Raw genomic sequence first — 21518 nt, 5'->3', positions numbered from 1 at the left:
AAGTATATTGGTTAATGGGGCGCCTGGGTGGCACAGTTGTTAAGCGTCTGCCTTCGGCTCAGGGCGTGATCCCTGCGTTCTGGGATCGAGCCCCACATTCAGGCTTCTTCCTAGGAGCCTGCTTCTTCCTCTCCCACTCCCCCTGCTTGTGTTCCCTCTCTCACTGGCTGTCTCTGTCAAATAAATAAATAAAATCTTAAAAAAAAAATGTATAGTGGTTAAGAACTTTGATTATAGAACCTGGGCTCAAATCACATCTTTACTACTGTGGACCTTTGGCAAGTTACTTAAATATTCTGTGACTCAGTTTTCCTTTCTCTATATTGGCAATAATAATAGTACTTACCACATATATTTGATATAATATTTATATTATTTACAATATGTATGCTTCTTATAAACATGATTAGCATATAGAAAATACAGTGTGTTAGCTATAATTGTATTTTCAAAGCTAATAGCAATATGCTCCAAATTGGGTTATCATATTCCAATGCATGATTCATAAAATAATAGCTCACTGCACAAGCCTCAAAAAACATAAAAATTTTTTTTCCTAGCATGATCACAAACCTGATTATCTCCCCCAAGAGTTATGTATATGACTAGTATGGTCAGGCATCTGCTACATATTAACACACTTGTGGTATTAAGAATATATATTTTTTCCTAAAACTGACCTGAATGTGTGATGGTTGAAATAAAGATTTCAGGAGGAAGTGACCTAAGGAATGAGTATGTTCCTTCTGACCAGTCTGGCGTGTAGGAAAAGGTCACTAGAAGTGTGACCATTAATGATCATTTGTTGTAAAAAAAAAAAAAAAAAAAAAGGAGTTCAGAACTGTTCTGGGTGGTTTATTCATATGTATATTGAAACCGCTGGTAATATTAAAAGAGTTAAGGTAGGCACAGATATTGTGAATCAGCAGCTTAATTTATTTGTGAATATGGGAGAGAATGCGAGAGAATTATATAGCTGAATTGCCTGAGATTCAAATGAATAGGTCCTCTCTCTCTCCATCTATCCATCCATCCATCCATCCATCCATCCATCCATCCATCCATCCATCCATCTACCATCTCTCTCATCTTTTTATCTATCTAATGAAGACTGGCTTGGGAAGCAGAAATAATCCAGAAGTGCCAGTAGGGAGCCATTTAGTTATTGACCATCTTCCTTGTTGAAGTAGAAGAGATATGAGAGAAAAATTGGCCTCTAATTGTTAAAATTACCGGACAAATGGTTTTCTTAAAGGGCAGCCAGAATTTTGTAAAGTTAATGTAGTGAAGAACATGTTTTTATAAGAAATGGAAGGTAAAAGAGAGTTTTCTGCTCTGAGAGCAGGATTTCCAGAGATCACTATGTTGGGTTTGAATTGGAAAGGAATGGAGATTGAGTCAGAAAAGGAAATGTATACAGCAATATGGGGAAACTTGGATTTCATAGGGGCACAGTGGTAAACCAAGATATGAAACCAAAAGGAATTTGTCCAGATTGTCCCTTAGAGGGGAGTGGACAACTGTGTCTTGCACCGTGGTCTGAAATGTTGGATCTTTAGGGTAAGATGAGGGGACGCATAGGCAGACTTCACCTGGTGGAATGGCACCCTTGAATTTTTTAACAGTGTTACACAATAAGCTGAGGCATATTAAAATTTTAAGAATTTATTTGAGCAAAAATCAGTTTGAATGGGGCCATGCCAAACCAGAAGTGGTTAAGAAGCACTCCGCTGAGGGGAGCTAGGGGGAAACTTTTATAGAGAAAAGGAGAAGGCAAAGTAAGGAAGACATTAATTGGCTATAGCTTAAAACATACTTGGCTATTTGTGAATGGTTGTCAGTTTTGACAAGTTGAGGCATTTACAGGCTTAGATTTTGGGTTGTTTACACAGGCACCAGGGCTTTAGAGCCAAGTCAGTCTAATGGCTTCCTTGTTTAACTTAACAGCAGTAAACATAGGGTTCTTAAAGTGAAATAGTGCTAACAGCTTAGAAAATCTACTCCTTCGTCCTCTCCCTATTTCATAAAATAACCACACGTAGAATTTAAGTAAGCAAAATCATTCCCTTGTGATTCTGAGTTTAAATAAGCAGCTGTATTGAGTATATTGATTTAGTTCTTTCTTCATTTAGATTCTGTCATCTTAATAAGCTGATTCACATTAGGCATGCATATTAGAATGAAATATTTCCCTAATGTGCACACATGCCAACTCTTTATTAAAATAATAAAAAGAGCTACTTGTTCACAGGATTTAGATTATTATGTTATACATATTTGACTTAAAAAGCTATTTGCTCAATGACTACCATATGTGAATACATTTACAAAATTAAATAAAAAGCAAGAATAAATAAGACCAGATATTTTTTAGCTATCAGGATGGGCATGGCAATGATGTTTTTGCAACCTTTGTACATACAATTTTCTTTAAAAATTATCAGAGCTGTTACATAGGGAACAGACAATTAATCTTTATTTTGAGTTGATACAGCCTATTACAATTTTAAAGATTTTTGAAAAGGTTCTGGTGTCTAGTCAACATATTTATTTACTATAAGATTGGTAAGAATTGTTTTGTCTAATAGATAAAAAGCTATTTTAGTGGGAACAAACTAAATACAAATAAACAAGCACTTCTCTGGATAGAGAAGGAAGATTAAGGGAGAACTTCCAGGGAATGCCACGGTAATTAATCCTATTTAACATTTTAAAGCCCCATAAACTTTCTGGTAGAGGAAATAAGGCAGCAGAAACCAGGTGTTTGACTTAGAATGGCAGTGGCAATGCCAGTAGGTAGATCTTCCTGTACTGGCAATTTCCTTTCAAGTGCTAAAGATTTCAGGAGGGTAATAACAGCAACAGTTAGCACTTAGCAAAGAAAGGTAAGGCCTGTGATTGTTGGTTTAGTTACTGCTTGGGGCTACAATTAAGAAACAGTACTTTCAATTCCATCTGGAACCATTAGTAACTAGTTTCAAATATTCTTTTTTTTTTATGCTGTTCATAATATGTACAAGACAATTGGAAAATTAAAATTTTGTTTTTAAAACACTTAAACATATCTTTTATAGCATCTTTCCTTTGGAATATTAAAGTACATTTAAAAATTGGGCATTCACATTCAGAAAGGCCCTGTGAACCATATAGAATGCTTTAAAAATAAAATATTTTCTTTCCATTAATGTTATCTCTTCAGCAGTTCTTTCAAAAGAATTAATGCTGGCCCTATTGATTTTTTAAATGTTACAAAACCTAAACGAGAACTTAAAAGATGTAATTAATTTTTATGTAATCCTTTTCTTCCAATACACCTATTGCAGGATAGCATCGGTTATATATGATTAAACAATTATAATTTGTAATGTTAATTATTTACTCTCTGCCCTTTAACCTTGTTTATTTTTTAGAACACTGTTGACAATCTGTAATTATCTTGTTTATTTAATATTTTGATTATCTGTTCCCACTTATCCTCTCTAGAAAATTAACTCCGTGAGGACAAAAACTATGTCATTCTTATTTACCACTGTATCTCCAACCCTTAGCACAGTTCTTGGCACATGTTTGTTGTCAAAAAAGTAAAGACAAAAGGAGGGAGGAAGGGAGAGGGGAGAAGCAGAAAAGAAGTGTACAAGGAGATGTTCGGAGAACCATGTAGTAGAGAAGCCAACCCATCCATATCAAGTATGTAGGAGAGGCTTAAAGATAATGCCTGAAGAATATGTATTTCTAACAAAATATATTTATTTCCTGACCCCTTAGGCTTTGCTGTAATCTACACATTTGTCAAGTAAAGAGTTAATATATCTTCTTCCCCTCAACTTTACAAATGTGATGTACTTTCTTTAAAATAGTGGATCACTGAGCTCTGATCTACTGAGAGCACTTTGATTATGACGTAGTCATGATTAATTTGAGGAAAAATAACTTGCAAAGGATGAGGGAGCTTTCTTCTGATGTGCTTTTAAACATATGATAGGTGTTGTTTTTCTGTCTCTACCAAGTAGAGTAAAGAAAAAGACACAGAACGGGAAGATTCTACTCCATTGTCCTCTTACACCCTCACACCGCTGGCCTCATCACCATGACCTGACTTGAGACCATCAGAATTGATCCCATATATTTTTTCTCTTTAATGAGAGTCAGTATAATAATCTTTGATTTCCAAGTCATGATACATGTTCAGAAAACTAATATCCACGCATCTCCACAGCAGGGAGACAATCCTCTCTACTCACTTCTGGCATTTTCTTTTTTTCTTTCCAGTTTTATTTATCCTCAAATAACTTATTGTCTGACATACTATGTATTTTACTTATATATTTATTTGTTCCCCCTTTACTAGCATATAAGTTACACATGGGAGGGATTTTTGTCTGTCTTGTTTTCAGAGTCTAGGAGTCTGACACATAGTAGATAGTCAAAAATGATTTGTCAAATAGATATCTAAATAAACAAATGAAGGAGAATAATAAGGAGAATAGTTTACTTTGGGAGGGACAGGGTTTTTTTTGTTTTTATTTTTAATTTTTATTTTTTTTTGTTTTGGGATAAAAAATGAATATAGTATCAAAATACTGAATCATCCCTGAGTTATTACAATGCCTCATGCAACCTTGACAGTTCTATTACTTTGAAATTAAATATGTGTCCCCTTTGGGATGCTGTGTATTTGAGCTCCCTGGATGACATACATTCTACTAATACTTCTATTTTGTCACACTGATTCTAATCTCTATGGAGCCCAAGATTCATGTAACCTGATTTTTAATCATTAAAGAAAATGAGACTCTTTGTCTTTTAGCCTTAGAGAGTTCACCAAACACTGGTAAATTTGGGAAACGTACTCGGTATTTTACAGTAGGTAACAAATGAAATTACGAGTAATCTCCTTGACTAAAGCTTCATTGTAGGATACTTAGATAACAATATATTCAGTGAGTCTGGCTTTATCGTGATCACTAGTTTAGAAATAATACATGTGTTTTGAGGAGCCTAGACTGGGAAGTTTTTGGAACCAGTGCCAGACATAAATAAAAGAAATTCTGGCAACTATGAAAGCTCTACAAGTTTGGATCCCCTGTGTCAATGAATGCTTAATGTATTACTGTGCACTTGGGAAGGAAATCTGCTTATTTTCTGTCATACTTCCTTGCAGACATTCAGACACTTTGATAAGGTTATCAAAACTCTAGATATCTAAAGCAATTTCTCCATTTCTTGAAAGGTCATAGGAAAGTATCCCCCTCTTTTGGAATACCCCAGACTGCACATAGATCTATCAGGAAACCTAAAGGAGAGAAGAAGTTACTAGGAGATATGTTTTAAGTAGACTGTTTTTGTTTTGTTTTGTTTTGTTTTTAAAGATTTTATTTATTTATTTGACAGAGAGAGACAGCTAGCGAGAGAGGGAACACAAGCAGGGGGAGTAGGAGAGGAAGAAGCAGGCTCCTAGCGGAGGAGCCTGATGTGGGGCTCGATCCCAGAGCACCGGGATCACACCCTGAGCCGAAGGCAGATGCTTAACCGCTGCGCCACCCAGGCGCCCCAAAGTAGACTATTTTTTGACCAAAAAATGGAATAAATGTAGAAAACATGTATTTGAAATATTGATAATAAGATGAGAATCACCTATCTCCTGTACTTGGGCATGATGCAATATAGGTGAACAGAGTTGGGGTTTTTGGTTTTGGTTTTTGGTTTTAGAAAACTTCTAGCCAGGACAATTTGCTTCTCTAGGGCACACTTGTTAAAACAGCACATCCAGCTTAAGTTGTATAACATGGTCAAATCAAGATCAAGATCAAATCAAGATCAAGCTAGTCTTGTGCCAGCATTCAGGAAAAAGAGGTAGAGGTTCATTCTCTTTGTCTAATACATGATTTAATCAGAGTAAACTATTGAAATAGAAAACATGAGACAGAAAATGATGAAGATTTTCTCTAGGTTTTTCCAACTCCTTCTCTTTATGGACATGTATGAGAATAATTTAAAAAAAAAAAAACACTAAAAAATATTATTAAAATACCTGACCAAACCCTTGTGTCACTGCATCCTTAAAATACTGCAATGTTTGCATTGCAGATCTTTAGGAAGAGCATAGTGAGGTAAGATGAAATACACTGCCCCCCTACCACCCGGGAAAAAGTCATTTTCCATGATCTAACAAATAACAGATGGAGAATGACTGAGAGCTCTGTTGCTTTCTAAATAGAAAAGCAGTATTAGTTTTCTCATTAGGCTTATAGGAGAGATGGCTTCAGCCATTACATAGTTTTGTTAATCCCTCCAGCTGGACTGTGCAGGAGTGTAGGGCTTAATACTCCCTCTCAACAATATCTATTTATATGGCTCAATTAAAGCAGATAAATGTTTTGCCTTTTTCTCCCTCCTCTAAAGCAGCGAATAGATGCCAGCTTCACCAATGAAATGTGAATACATAACGCAAAAGTAGATGACCCAGTATATTGTGGAAGTTCTATTTGGCAATGCGCAGATGGCTATGGAAGGGGGCTGGAGGCTCTAGTGACCCTTAATGCTAAGCTCCATCCTCAGAGCTACCGCTAGAGCTCATCCACACTCAGGTGTAACTGAACTTGTAACATGGAAGTGTTCCCAAAAGGGTTAAAGAAAGAAAGAAAGAAAGAAAGAAAGAAAGAAAGAAAGAAAAAAGTTCGATAGCATCTGAGAATCTTTAGAAGTTGGTATCACGAATCTGCCATTGATCTAACAAGGTCTGAAGCACACTGCTTTATCAAAAACAGTAATACATTGTGAGTACACAGCAGTGCAAGCTGGTGTGGAAATCAGCGGTGAATTATTCGAATAGAAGCACATTACATTTTAAAAAAATCACTACTTTTGACTTTAATGATTACTTCTGAGTGCACATTATATATTGTCTTGCATCTAAATATATGAATGTATGCGTGCGTGTTTTATGTATATATATGCGCGCGCGTGTGTATAATCTTCACGATAACCATGAGACACAAATGTTACTATCTTCAATTTCTAATTGAGGAAAGGTTAAATGATTTGCCAGAAATTATAGAACTGTTAAGTGGCATTGGCAGAAGCGGAACCCAGAGCTGGCCGACTTCATGAGCCTGTGTTTTCTGTTCGCATGGCACCGCCTTTTAAGAAACACACACTATAATGCGCAGCTGGAAGCAATGTGAAATGGTATGTGGGAGAATGTGACAAGCCATGGACACAGCGATGCAGCCCCCCAGATGGATAGGAATGCTTGAAAAATCTTGGGGAGCTCTTTCATTTGAGAAGCAATAGTCAAAGCAGTAGACTATAAAAAAGCTACAGCCTCAGTCCGTAGGACAGAGCACAGAGTAGAAAAGCAGTTTGATGATTTTTCTCACCCACACTTGGATAGATTTTCATCATCAATTGGTGCATTAATTCTCTCTGGCTCCTGGAAACAGTCATTTGCTTAATAGCTCTTTTGTGACGGAGGGACTTAATGCACAATCCCAAATGGCTTAACTTCCAGCTGAGGAGGAGTTTAGGCAGAGAAGAAAAAAAAAAATCTAACTTCATTTTTCACAAATAATTTGAAGATGAAAGTTGGAACAAACGATCTCGCTATTTTGTTGAGAAAAGAGTCCTGTTTTATTTTGACAGGGGTCACTGAGATGTAGGAGGCAATTTTCATGTGGAGATATTTCCTTGAGTCAGTATAAATGGAGCAAACAAAATGAGTGAAATACAAAATGTCCTTGTAAAGTTCATATTTTTCTGAGTCTTACTGTGAAATTTTTGTATTAGAAAGTTTGGACTAAATTCTAAGTACCTATCTGAACGTTTTAACTTTATATCTTTGGAATGGTTAAAAATAATTGTCCAGTAACCAAAAATCTGGATTTTTCATAGGTTCAGTTCTTTGCCCTACTGCAGACTTAAAATGATCTATTAAATGATTATTATGTATAATTAATTATACTATAGAAATGTTAAGATGGTTATAATTATATGGTTTAATTTCCTTGTCAGGTGATAAAACAGGAAGAACTTGGCAAGGATCTTTCTGGTTGTACTTTGTATGATCTACTGAAATACGATGATTTTAACTCTGACAAGCACCTGGCTCTTGAAGAACTTTATAGAACATTCCGTGAGTATAATATTCATTCTCTAATTCCTCTTCGTTCTTTTTCCTGTTTCTTTACACAATACAGTGTGCTTGCTTGATCACAAGAGTACCGGCTGTTTTTTTAAGAGAAGTGATATAAGCAAGATAATTTAAGTACTTAACTGTATTGAAACATATGTAAAAATGAAGGAGTTTAGTAATTCTAAAAATGAAAAACAGGAGCTATAGGCTGGCTAATTGAACATAATAATAAAAAAAGAAAAAAAGAAAAAACTGGGAATACTTGATAACCCTGGATATCAGTTCTTATTGATTTTAGTTGAAAATATTAATTCCACAATGTTGTTTCTAAGGTTCGGCGTAGGAGCAGCACTTGACTGGTTTTCACCATATATCAAAAACAATTTAATTATTTACACAGTGACTTTTTTCTTTTTTTTTTTTACACTATTGGGAAACCAAAGAAGATTACTAGTTAGAGTTTGCATTGTGTTAATAAGAATGGAAAATCGTATTTATGTTAAGGTACTTTGGAATAATTTATATATGCTTCAATTGCTTAAAGACTTTTTTAAATTGACTATATGGGCTTGATAAAAGGGAGTTATAAAGATAATCTGGCTCAAAAAAATTACCTATCAAGTTATCCTTTAAAAATAATTCAAAGAGAAAAGACTAGGGGACAAAAAATAGAAAGGAAAGAATTAAGAGATGTGCACAAAAATTAAATTAAATGGTTGGTATTTGAAAATCACAGGTTCAAAAGTATTTAATTCAGCACTGAAACCAGTATTTTTATTTCTATCTATTTATCTATGTATTTGTGTATCTATCATCTATCTAGTGATCTTTAATATGTTATATATATATATACACAGTTATATATTGCTTTCCAGAAAGGCAGGAAATAGTGTATGCACTTGGTATGAAAAGATCTCCTCTGAATTATGCCTCTGCCATCTCTTGGTTGTCTGATGGTAGGGAAATGACTTAAATTTCTGAAAATTCATATAAACAAGTATAGCAATTTTCTTGTCATATGGTAATTTTATATTAAACATTAAATTATATGTTACATAATATTTGGTACAAGCAAAATAATATATGTGAACCAGTTGCAGGTTACAAAGCTTTAAGGCAAGATATCAGTATGCTCTTCAGATTTAATTAAATTGCGTTTCCATTTCAAATGAAAGGGCAGGATAACAAGGCAGGATGACTCCATAAATAACTTAGGAGTATGTCACAAGATGAGACTATATTTCAAAGGTAACAGCAAGAAAGCAGTATTATTATTGTGTTTGTATGAAGAAACTAAAGCACAGAGTGTTAAGAACTAAGTGCCTGAGTTTATAATTAAACCTCTGTCAGAGGCGCCTGGGTGGCTCAGTCTGTTAAGTGTCTGCCTTCCGCTCAGGTCATGATCCCAGGGTCCTGGGATTGAGCCCCATACCGGGCTTTGCTCAGTGGGGAGTCTGCTTCTCCCTCTGCCTGCTGTTCCCCCTCCTTGTGTTTGCTCTCTCCCTCTCTCTCTGTCTCAAATGAATAAATAAAATCTTTTTAAAAAATAAAATAATAATAAACCTCTGTCAGACTATGAAGTCTATGTGTTTTCCACTAAACTTCACTCCATTATAGGCATTAGTTTGTGTGCTCACGGCGGCAAGGAGAAGATATTATGGTCTATTAGGAAAGAAATTACATTTATATTTATACCATCCTATTATATTATTATATAGATACTATATGCAAGATAGAAGGGATGACATCATAAAAAAACCTACATAAAATATTAAGTGAATTGAAAATATAATCTCCAGTCTGGGAAATCAAGGAGACTTTTTGAAGGTGGTAGCAATTGAATGGATATGGACTTTAGGCAATAGGAGATTGGAAACTGGACAAAAAGAACAGCATCCATAAAAACTCAAGTGCATGATATATCAGGGTATTTACAGAAACTAGTTCAACTGTAAGATCTGTTCCGCGTCTGAAATTCTATGAAATATATAAATTATTATTACTATTGTACTAACTTGTTTTATTAAATAAGCAGTCCAATCTGCCAACTTTAAACCCTCACCCTTACACTATGCAGATACATGGATCGAAGTAAAAGAAATTGAAACTTGTAGCAAGAGCAGAACATATTTTTAATGGTATGCAATTTATCAAGCATCAGTAAGATAATTAAACGGATGTCTGTGTAGAGTATTTATTCAAAATATAGTTACTGTTGATGATGAAATGGTGGAGCTACAAACTAAAACAATAAAAATAATGTATAAAAAATATGTTATTTTTATGGCAGCACAGCAAAGACTGAATAATGATCCCTGGCAATATCAGTAAACAAGAACTTGTCCAGAATACTGCTGCTTGCCCCTATCCCAGGGAAAAAAATGGTACTGTGTTTTGAGATATGATTTGATGTTGGTAAGGAAGGCAAGGTGGGACTGATAATTGTTCTGATAAAGAAAATTCTACAATTCGGAAATCTGTATCATCAATAAAACATTCAATAGAGCAATAGTAAAATGTTGTCTATGAAGGAGCTAAAATATACTCAGAACTGTTGGAGTTGAAAGGGAAAAAAATCTATATGATTTGGGTTAACTATTAGAAGGTAATATGGTAACAATTTTATGGAAATTGTTTATAGTAAATGAAATGAACTTAATGAATATTGTAATGTTTCTGCCATTAGGTCAAAATTATGTATAACAAAAAAGGTCTATGTTTTTAATATTCTGAGTCATAAAGAGATATTAGGTAATGAAAGCACTTGGCAATCAGCAATCATATTATGATCTTTTTTCTTTTTGTGTAATCGCAAAACTATCCCTTAACAATGATAAAATGATGTTCGCATAATCATTTAGAGAAGATAATGTTTTTCTAAGTAATGCTGGAATTATATGGAATATTTTAATAGTCTTTCAGGTCTCACCAAGCGATTTTCTGGAAAGTATTACATTTTCAGTGTTGCACTTATTTAAACAGGTCATCAAACTATACAATGATCCCTCAGAGATAGCAGAATTAATTTGTATGGATTGTGTCTGCATTAGCAAGAGGTATTTATACTTCTTCAATAGGAAATATATATCTATTTCTTTCTTTCCATCTGTTATAATACTTTACAACTAAACCCACTTTAGTTTTGTGAAGTTTAGTGACAGGCTTTTTATAATGGCATGATTTCAAAAAGTCACTGTATTATAAAATACTAAGGTAGTTTCATGAATAAAAATGTGTAACAATAGTGAGAAAAGTAATCTATTCAAAAATCATATATTAAGTACCCATGTGCATAGAATGCTGTGATAGTTAAGGCAACTTAAAAAGATTGTTTTTCTTTCCCTTAGGAATATACAATCTCAGACAGACGATATTAAAAATGGCAGATCTAATATGGTTAAAATAATCTTTTTTTTTTTTTTACGTCCAGAATGTTTCCCCCAAATAATTCCTAAAAAGAAAACCCAGAAAACTAGAAAATCTCTAAATGAATGTACAGAGGAATAAACTAAGTCCAGAGAAGTTAAAAAAAAAAAAAGAAGAAGAAGAAAAGAAAAGAAATTCTCTTAATCCATTAATTATTTGCCAGTAGATACAGATTTTTGGAGTTCAATTTATCATTCTTTGTGCCATGGTATAAAATGGAAGAAAGTAAAGTAAAAGGTAATGTGCAAACAAGAAAAGGTTAATGATAATAAAAAAAAAAAAACACAGCTGCATAAGGATCTCTGTAAAATAGCCTCTCCACCCCTTTTTCTATAAGATGAATTATTTTAATATTTTACAACAGGCATTGGATGGTATTCTTAATTTTTTCTCCAGAATTTTGGCATTATTAAAAAGGTATTTAAAATAAATCCTCAGTGTGAGTATCAAATATTCTAAATCATGCCTAGTTTGTTTAACAAACTTGGAAATCTATTTAATGGGATCAAATAAATTTTAAACGAGGTCAGTGGCATAGTTTTGAATACTTAGAGGAAATACTAAATCCTCTGGTCAGATGGTGAACACCTTTCACACAGTCATTTTGTTGTCTTGAATATTTTCAGTAAAGTGTGTAGATTTTTCAGTGCAAAAATTTCTTAATAGAATTAAAAATGAGTCAGCAGTGCCATTATTAATCATAAGGACTTGAATTAACATACAAGGAACAAGCACTTTATTTTCTTCCCATTCAAAATTAAATTGAAATGTCTTGATTATTTGATTTACATGGAGCACTACATCTTCTCTTTTAGTCTGTAGGTAAATCCAAATGATTTGCCATCAAACATGACCAAACACTGAATTAAGGCAATCAGTTTCGAAAGTGATATTCAGATAAATGTTTGTTTACTTATTTTTGCAGTCAAACTCAATTAAGATGATAAATTACCATGATAGGATTTTGATTTTAGGAATTAATTGTTTTTATTTCTAACTAGCAAAAACTGGTACAATTGGCTCTCCAGAAAAGAATATTTGTTTTGAGAATGTTTTCTATGTATTTTATTTTCTTAAATTATGTTAAATTATAAATTGTGAGTTAAATTATACATTGTTTTGGCTCAAGTGCTAAGTTGTAAAATTGTATGAAATGAGGAGTTTGCGATTCTGATAGATTCTTGAAATTCTACTAAATTCTTATGAGTTGCAGTTCCCAAAACCATATACTTGTATTTCAAGATATATATATGTATTCTAGTACAAGTTCTAATGTCACACTTAAATAAATCTCTATCAATTCAAAATGGTCTTTATGTGTGGAAGGATCTAAAAAAAGATGTGTTTCTACTAGGCATGAAATAGTTTTTTGCAAGCATAATGCATCGACTGTGAGCATTTATACTGAAACTAATTGTATAATAGTTCTTTCTCCTTTCTTAAAAAGAAGAGGTAATTAGGATTCTGAAATTTTAAAATATTAAAAAAAATATAGAACAGTTATTTTAAATTGCCTAACTATTCATGATTATATTCAAAATGTCATCTCTCTTTATATGAAACACTTCTTAATGGGATACAGTTTTGATAATGACATTTTAAGGAAAAAAATCATTTTCTAGGAAATCACAATTGCTATAATAAAAATATTACTTATTGGAACCATCTAATAATCAGAGCAATGAAATATGAATATGATGTTAATATTCATAGATATTAGGTCATTAGTATATGAAAGACTTTTTTTGAGAAAAATAGCAGTTTAGTGAGAATTAAGACTCTTACAGTAAGGTGGGTTAAAGGTGACAGGCCCAGGACTAAAGGAGCAATAGTAATAATATAGAGAGGTTGTCATATTTGGACAATAACTTACAAGCAGAATCCTCTCAACTTGATGAATGATTACATATACATGAGATGGAGAGGATAGGGTCAAGGATAATGTCTAGTTCTCCAGTTTGCATACCAAGGTGAACAATGATGCTATTCATTAAAGTAGGGCACACAGGAAGAGAAGCAAGTTTGGGGAGATATGCTGAGTTAAATTTTCAACATATTGGCATATTCTCATAGAAACATTTGGTTGGAGAATATTGTGGCCTAGAGCTCAAGTGGGAGTTCAGGACCACAAATAGAGATATGGGACATAGAGTTAAAATTTGATATTCTGGCAGGAAATGGGGTAACCAAGGGAGTATGTAAAGAGAGAAGAGATGAGCAAAAGAGCAATAAGGAACTAAAACTTAAAATTAATTAATTTAAAAACAAAACACAAACTAAAAACCTCACTTAGAGAGGTAGGAAGTAAACCAAAGGACTACATCATCATACAATTTTAATAAAAAATTGTTGACCGCAATTTCCTCGCCTGAGTTCAAAACAAGAGCATATATGACAGATAAATAAATGGTCAATAGGACCATTGGCAAGAAGGAGGTCGTTGGTGACTTTGGGCACAGCATTTTCAGCAGAGATGTAGAGGTAGAAGCAAAAGTGCGGGCGGGTGAGAGGTTAAATGTAAAAGAAAAAGAAAAGTGAAAGAAAAAAAAGTGCTGAGCAAAGAAGCAGAGCACGCAAAGCATACATTGAGTACATGTTTAGTTAAAATCCAAAATAGGTAAAACTCGTCTATGGTTTTCGTAGTTAACCTGATGGTTGCCTTTGGAGGAATTGGCAGGTGATGGTGTGGGAACACAGGGGGAGAAGAGGGCTCCTATGGTGCTCATAACATCCTACTTTTTAGACTTACAAGAAATCCCACACTGGTTTGGGAAAGGCTGTATTAGACATTGATATGGCTACTGAAGAACAACCTCATACACAGATCTTTGTACTATGAAACCCTGCAGCAACTTTAATTGCCTGGCACATTGGGAAAATAACTCTTCTACAACATACTTTGATTAAAAAATTAATTCACTTGTTTGTGTAATTATAATTTTCTGTATTAGAGTTTATAGATATGCCCTGACTGTTTTGGTAAATAAAGCTCAGCACCATTCACTTACAGATAATTTCCACTTTATATTACTGTTGTTTTATCTAAGTTCTTTAGACCTTATAGGGAAAGGACTGTCCAACATGATTGTTGACCTATAGACATGTATTCCAAAAGGACAAATTGGTCTTAAACAAAATAAATTATTTTTACATACCAACTGTGAAGAGAAAGACAACAGGTAAGGCAACACCAATTTAAACTATAATTTTAAAAAGAATGAAAGTCTGAATTTTTATTTTCCATTTTAAGATGACCCTCTCCTCCCAATTGCTGAGATTACCTTAATCTTTGGTAGCTAGTGCACCTTTATGTTTCTTCTTATACCTATAGCCTCTATCATGATTTCTCACTGGTAATTTTGCTTCCTGACCTAACTATTTGGTACTCCTAAAAGCAGACAATTAGATATTTTAGCTTCTCTTCTATTTCAAATGAAACACTTGTATTTATTTCTTAAAGTATTGACTCTTTTTTGTCACATAGGTATTGAGAGTAAGGCCTTTTCTGACACAAAATAAAATTGAAATAAGAAACAATAAAATGGAAATTGATTATTCATTCTTATTTTTCCACACTGCACTGTATCTTGTCAGTCATAACTTAGTGGGTCTGACTTAAAATTACTTTCCCCTGACTTCAGCATGGTATTCAGCAACAGAGTTAGCCTGAGACTGTTTGGGACTCTCAAAATCATTTCTGTAATTCATTGGTACTTTGGCTTTGTTAACCCCGTTCTTTATAGCGATTTCTCAGAAACTCCTTGAATTGAGCCATGCATTGTGCTTGTGTGGTTCTGAAACCCTATCTGCATGGCATCTTCTTCATAATGGCTTTCCTTTGGAGATCACCAGCTACACTGCCCCCCAGGTCTGATCCATTTGGGCGTGACAGAGTTGCTGCAGCTTAGTACCAAAGCCTTAACTTCAACTTAAAGTATCTCAGTGGCACCTGGCGGCTCAGGCCGTAGAGCATGTGACTCTTTTTTTTTTTTTTTTAAGTTAGGGTTTTTGTTTTTTTGTTTTTTTTAAAGATTTTATTTATTTACTTGACAGAGAGACAGCCAGCGAGAGAGGGAACACAAGCAGGGGGAGTGGGAGAGGAAGAAGCAGGCTCCCAGCAGAGGAGCCCAGTATGGGGCTTGATCCCAGAACGCCGGGATCACGGCCTGAGCCAAAGGCAGACGCTTAATGACTGAGCCACCCAGGCGCCCTGAGCATGTGACTTGTAATCTCAGGGCCATGAGTTCAAGCCCCATGTTGGGTGTGGAGCCTATTTAAAAAATAAATGAATGAATAAATAAACAAACAAATAAGAAGTATCTCAGATTTCCAAACTGAGTTTGTACTAGTGGAATTTAATTGTTAACTGGCTAACTATTGTTCAACAGTTTAAAACAATTTGAATGTAATGTATCATGTTTTAATTAGTAGCTGTTTTCTGAATTCCCTACTCAAGGTTAGTCTGAGGGAACAAATTTCATTTCCATTTTCCAGTTGAAAGTTTCTTTTTTTTTTTTCTTAAAGATTTTATTTATTTGAAAGCGAGAGAGGGAGAAAAAGCATGAGCAAGGGGGAGGGGCAGAGGGAGAAACAGACTTCACTCTGAGCCGGGAGCCGGATGTGGGGCTCTTGATCCCAGGACCCTGGAATCATGACCTGAACCCAAGGCAGACACTTAACTGACTGAGCCACCTGGGCGCCCGAGTTGAAAGTTTCTTTATAGGATAGTGCTCTGTCAAATGATCCATTGTGGAGGCATTTATCTATAAAATGAATGCTGTGGTATACAAAATCAAGTGCTTTTTAAATATATAAGATAATCACACATGTTTAGGCAATTAATCTTTTAAAAATATATATATATTTTAATTCAAGGATTTGGAAGCTAGTACTTAGAAAATACTTTTTTTGCTAAGCGTATTTTAATATATAGTTATTATTACCGTTACATATTTTTAAGTCAGCCGGAGGCCTACCCTCTTACTTGAGAGTTCTACCACCTTCATAGACTGGTTACATGGATATAACTTGATAAAGCAAGAAGTTTTAAGTAGGCCTTATCAATAACATATAGAAATCATAAGATTTAAGTCGAGTATCTAATATTAGTTTGAATCCATCCTGTCTTGTTAGAAGAAGAAGAAGAAGAAGAAGAAGAAGAAGAAGAAGAAGAGAAGAAATGAACCAAAACAAGATAAATGGATTTTTGCATTTTAATAAATTTTAAGCCAAATCACATATTAAAAGGTTGGCCAACAAACTTTGCTTTCATTAACTCCCATAATACCATATCCCTTTTAACAATGACTATTTTTGTTGTAGTAGTTAAAGAAAACAGAAAGGCATAAAAGACAAAATAGGAATTACATTTAATTCCGTCATTCAGTTATAATCTCTTTGATATACATACATGTACATATTTTATGAAAATGTCATTATGTTAATATTATATCCTCAAGATTTATTTTAATTATACCTTAATTAAGTAGGGAAACATATCTCAATATTAACAAATGTAGCTTAACATGTTTTTAATGGCTTGCATTGTATGAAGTTACCATAATTATAAAAATTATAATCATAACACTACATTTATTACTATTCCCAAGCTATTATTTCTCTCTAAAGATCAACACTGTCCATTTAACATATAATACAAGCAAAAAATGTTTGTCATCCTAATAACTTTTAATTTTGTAGCAGTCACATTAAAAATTAAAGAAATGAGTAAAATTGATTTTATTAACATTTTATATATCCCAATATATCTATATTCCGAATACTCAGTAGTCATTGACTCCCATTTTGGACGGTATATTAGAGTGTTAAAAAAATCTATCTAAAATTCTATTCCAGTTTTTTTATAAGTAAAACTGTATTTATTCAGGGACAACACTGCCATCTATGTAGGAAATCTATAGATTCTATCTATTTATTTTTTATTTTGAGATATAATTGACATACAATATTATATTAAATTCAAGTGTACAACTTATTGATTTGACAATTTAGTTATTTTAAATATGAGGTTAAGCACATATTCCAGGTGTAAATAAACAACATAGTGTGAATTTCATATCTATTTTTCTGGAAACCAGAAAAATGCACACTTACAGGATAAATGTAGTCATCTAAGCAACAAAATTATATATTCAAAGTAAATAAGATGTTTATTTTAAAAACAGAATTCAGTGGGCATCTGGGTGGCTCAGTCAGTTAAGCATCTGCCTGGGCCTTGGGTCTTTATCCCAGAGTCCCGGGATGGAGTTCCACATCAGGCTCCCTGCTTGGTGGGAGTCTGCTTCTCCCTCTGCCCTTCACCCCACTTGTGCTTTCTCTCTCAAATAAATAAATAAAATCTTTAAAAAAATTTTTTAAATAAAAAATAAAAACAGAATTCAAGAGGCGCCTGGGTGGCTCAGTCGATTGAGCAACTAACTCTTGATTGCAGCTCGGGTCATGATCTCAAGGTTGTGGGATCAAGCCCTGCCTCAGACTCCATGCTCAGGGTGGAGTCTGCTTGGGATTTTCTCTGTCCTTCTCCCTCTGCCCCTCTCCATGCTCATGCTCTCTCTCTCTCTCTCTCAATAAATAAAATCTTTAAAAAATAATAAGAAAATAAAAATGGAATTCAATAAAATATATTTAATGCCACCCACTTTCAACCAGTGCCTCCCAAATGTTGTGTTATTGAAGGATCATTTAAATCATATATCCCCTGTCTACAGGTAGCACCTTTATATTTTCTGAATTTGTAATAATTTCATTCTTAAGGACTATTTTTCCCCCCTCTATTTAAAACAAATGCACCGACCATGTATATCTTCCAGTGAGAAGCTGTTCAGTCGAGAATTAAAAGTATTACTAGTCTGAGTTATTTCCATCCAAAACTAAACAGTGAAACACTCTCAGGAAGCCTTTAAAACCTTATATACCACAAGGATTAATATCTATATTCATTTTTTTTAAGTGTTAAAAACAGCTCCAGAGTATTTTTACCTCTGAGAACCCTAGGGGCTTTAATGTACTACACTGAATATAACCTAATATTCTTTAAAGCTTAGGAGTTACTGAAATATTTTGTAGTGCACAGAGTCATCACGATAAAAAAAATTCATGTACATATGTAAATATTTATGTTAACAAGATATGTGCAAAATATCTTATTAACATGCCTTATAGTTATTCAGTGGTGATACTTTGTATGGCAATTCCTTTTATAGATGTTCCAAAGGAGTAACAAATTAGTTTTTAACAAACATTTTAAGAATTGACAGGATAAATTAATACACATCCATCTTTATACTTTTATATAAGTAAGAAATTTGATGAATATTATCTATATAAATGATATATATCTGACACTCTGTTTAGTAATCCTCGATCTTTTGAATGCTGTTCTCTATTTTATTCAATAACAGACTTTAATTTCTTAAAAAAAATTCTATTACAGCTCTGTCCGTTACTACATAATAGACCTCTAACTCTGCAGTGATATTTGACGAATGAGTATTTAGCGTAATCTACTACTATCATCATTAGTAAATTTTGGAATGATGATTTCTTATAAAAAGTATATTTGTCTTGAAATTTTAATGACTTATATCTTTAGGTGACAATTTAAAAATAGATTGAAATGAAATAAATTTCTTAATAAGGAGAGAAAGGAGACATTACACAAAGTGCTGCTTAGCTGCCTGATTGAGGATTTTGTGAGGCATGGAATACTGTATATCATCTGCAATACTCACTGGGAAATGTGTTCATCCTAATGGAAATTGTTCCTATAAAAAGGAAATTTCAGTAAGCTTGTTACCGATCATTTAGGTAATGTAAATAGACCCTTGGTGGTGGTGACCAGCTGGGATGAAAAAAAAATTTATGAGAGATTGCAGAAGTTACAGATTGCAAATCATCGTGAGAGGTAATGTACACTTATTGCAACTGCCTGGAGGACATCGATGGACTGCTCTTTCTTCTGTCAGTTTAATCGGTCACTAATGATAATAATATATTATTTAAAAAATAAGGGAATTAGGGGCGCCTGGGTGGCACAGCGGTTAAGCGTCTGCCTTCGGCTCAGGGCGTGATCCCGGAGTTCTGGGATCGAGCCCCACATCAGGCTCCTCTGCTATGAGCCTGTTTCTTCCTCTCCCACTCCCCCTGCTTGTGTTCCCTCTCTCGCTGGCTGTCTCTATCTCTGTCAAATAAAAAAATAAAAAAAATCTTTAAAAAAAAAATAAGGGAATTAAACATTTTGGTAGATGATGTATTTGTTGTACTTGGTCTATTCCCAAAGGGTAAACAATTTCACCCACAAATAAAAATTAAAAAGACAAGGTAGGATGGAAAGAGGGGAAAGTGAGACAGAGAGGCAGACAGACAGAGACAAAAGAAAGAAGAGAAGAGAGACTGAGGAGAGAAAGAAGAAAGCCAGGCAAAGAAGAGTAAGAGTAAGTATTTTGTAATTTAAAGCTTAGCTGTGAAATAATCCACTGACACATTTTTACATATTAAGATTAATATTTCAAGTTACAATTATTAACTTTATATACACAACCAACATTTGTTATGCTCATGTGACATTATCAAGGCTAGTCACTACAAATATAAAGATAAATAAGAAAGTTTCTCTTCTCAACTTTAGGAAATTAAACAAAATTTACAGAATAATATGGTATGGAGTAAAAGTGACTTGTATAAAATACAATGTATAAAATGCAATGAAAAAGAGATCACTCTCAGGAATGGATTCTAAGCAGAGATAACGTCTGAATTAAGCATACCCTCCGTATAGGAGTTGTGGAGGAGAAAGTCGGAGAAATCAGGTGCTTTTCTAGCTGGGCAGAGCATATCAGCAAAGACTGAGGCGTGGGAAATTGCAAGCAATGTGGGGGTGAGGGAGTTGGAAGTGCAAAGGGATAATTAGTGAAAAAAGAATCTTAGGATGGAAGCAGGGGCTAGTGCTTGAAATTCCATGAATACTATTGAGAAACTGAAATAGTCTATTTAGTGACAGGCAAGACACTGGCAGCAATATGGAATCGTCGGGTCTAAATTTGGAAGGTTCACTTCTAAAGCTGAAAGCAAAATCTGGTTAAGAAACAAGATTGGTAGATTAGTGCAATCAGTGGTGTGTTGAAGTCAGTGATTAAATTTTCAGAAATTTTGCTATAAAGTTGATATCACATTGAAAACTGGAAATTAGCCCGTGGTGGGAACCTTAACACCATAGACATTAACCAATGCTATAAATCACAGTCCTACCCCCTGATCCCACCCCACCCCCGCTCAGAGATCTGTTTTTCTTAAATATTTGCCAGAACACTGCTGACTAAAGGCTGCAATCTGCTAGTGTTAAATTTGAGGGATTGAACAGGGGTAATTGGGTAATTAAGAGGGTGTAGATTTTTTAAAAATATTTAAAAGAAGAGCCCCAAAACACTTGGTAGAGGATAAAGCTGACAATTTCTAGAAAAGAATCTTTGAATATATACATTTTGCAATACGAAATTGGTATTAGTAATAATCGTAACAACATGTTCCTGTGATTTACAAAGATATCTAAATAAATTAATTGGTGACAATTCTTGTTTAGTTCAACTTCACATTCAAAATATTCTCATTACCTCTAGAAATCTTAATGTGACATTTTATTATAGTAGAAATAATTTATATATGTGATGTAATAGATTTTTGATAATGGAAAGAAGTAATGAAAAATTTGTTACAAAATTTTTGAACTACTCAAGTAAAAAAATATATTAACTTTTTTCTTACTGATAAAAAATGGACATTGAAATGAAATGATATTGAACTAAATTAGTTTAGCAAACTGAAGATCTGAACCAGTGATTGTGTTTGATGGTATATGTACAATTCATTTCCATTGACACAACTCATTTTATTAGAATCATCTTTTATAAGAATTTCCTATATTAACATTCTGAAAACTACATAA

At 33.8% G+C, this 21518-nt stretch overlaps 1 protein-coding gene across 1 annotated transcript in view; it reads left to right on the top strand.

Annotated features, from left to right (window-relative positions):
- The window catches only part of FSTL5 (follistatin like 5), a 698132-nt gene that overhangs the window by 381615 nt on the left and 294999 nt on the right, over nt 1-21518 (top strand). The window contains exon 6 of the mRNA XM_045798623.2: nt 8011-8131. Within this exon, the coding sequence (XP_045654579.2) occupies nt 8011-8131 (121 nt within the window). The remainder of the gene's footprint in view (nt 1-8010; nt 8132-21518) is intronic.

This window comes from Ursus americanus, chromosome 13 (assembly GCF_024610735.1).
Source record: "Ursus americanus isolate L20-20 chromosome 13, mUrsAme1.1.p, whole genome shotgun sequence".
Taxonomy (NCBI): domain Eukaryota; kingdom Metazoa; phylum Chordata; class Mammalia; order Carnivora; family Ursidae; genus Ursus; species Ursus americanus.
This window is presented reverse-complemented; position numbering and strand designations above follow the sequence as displayed.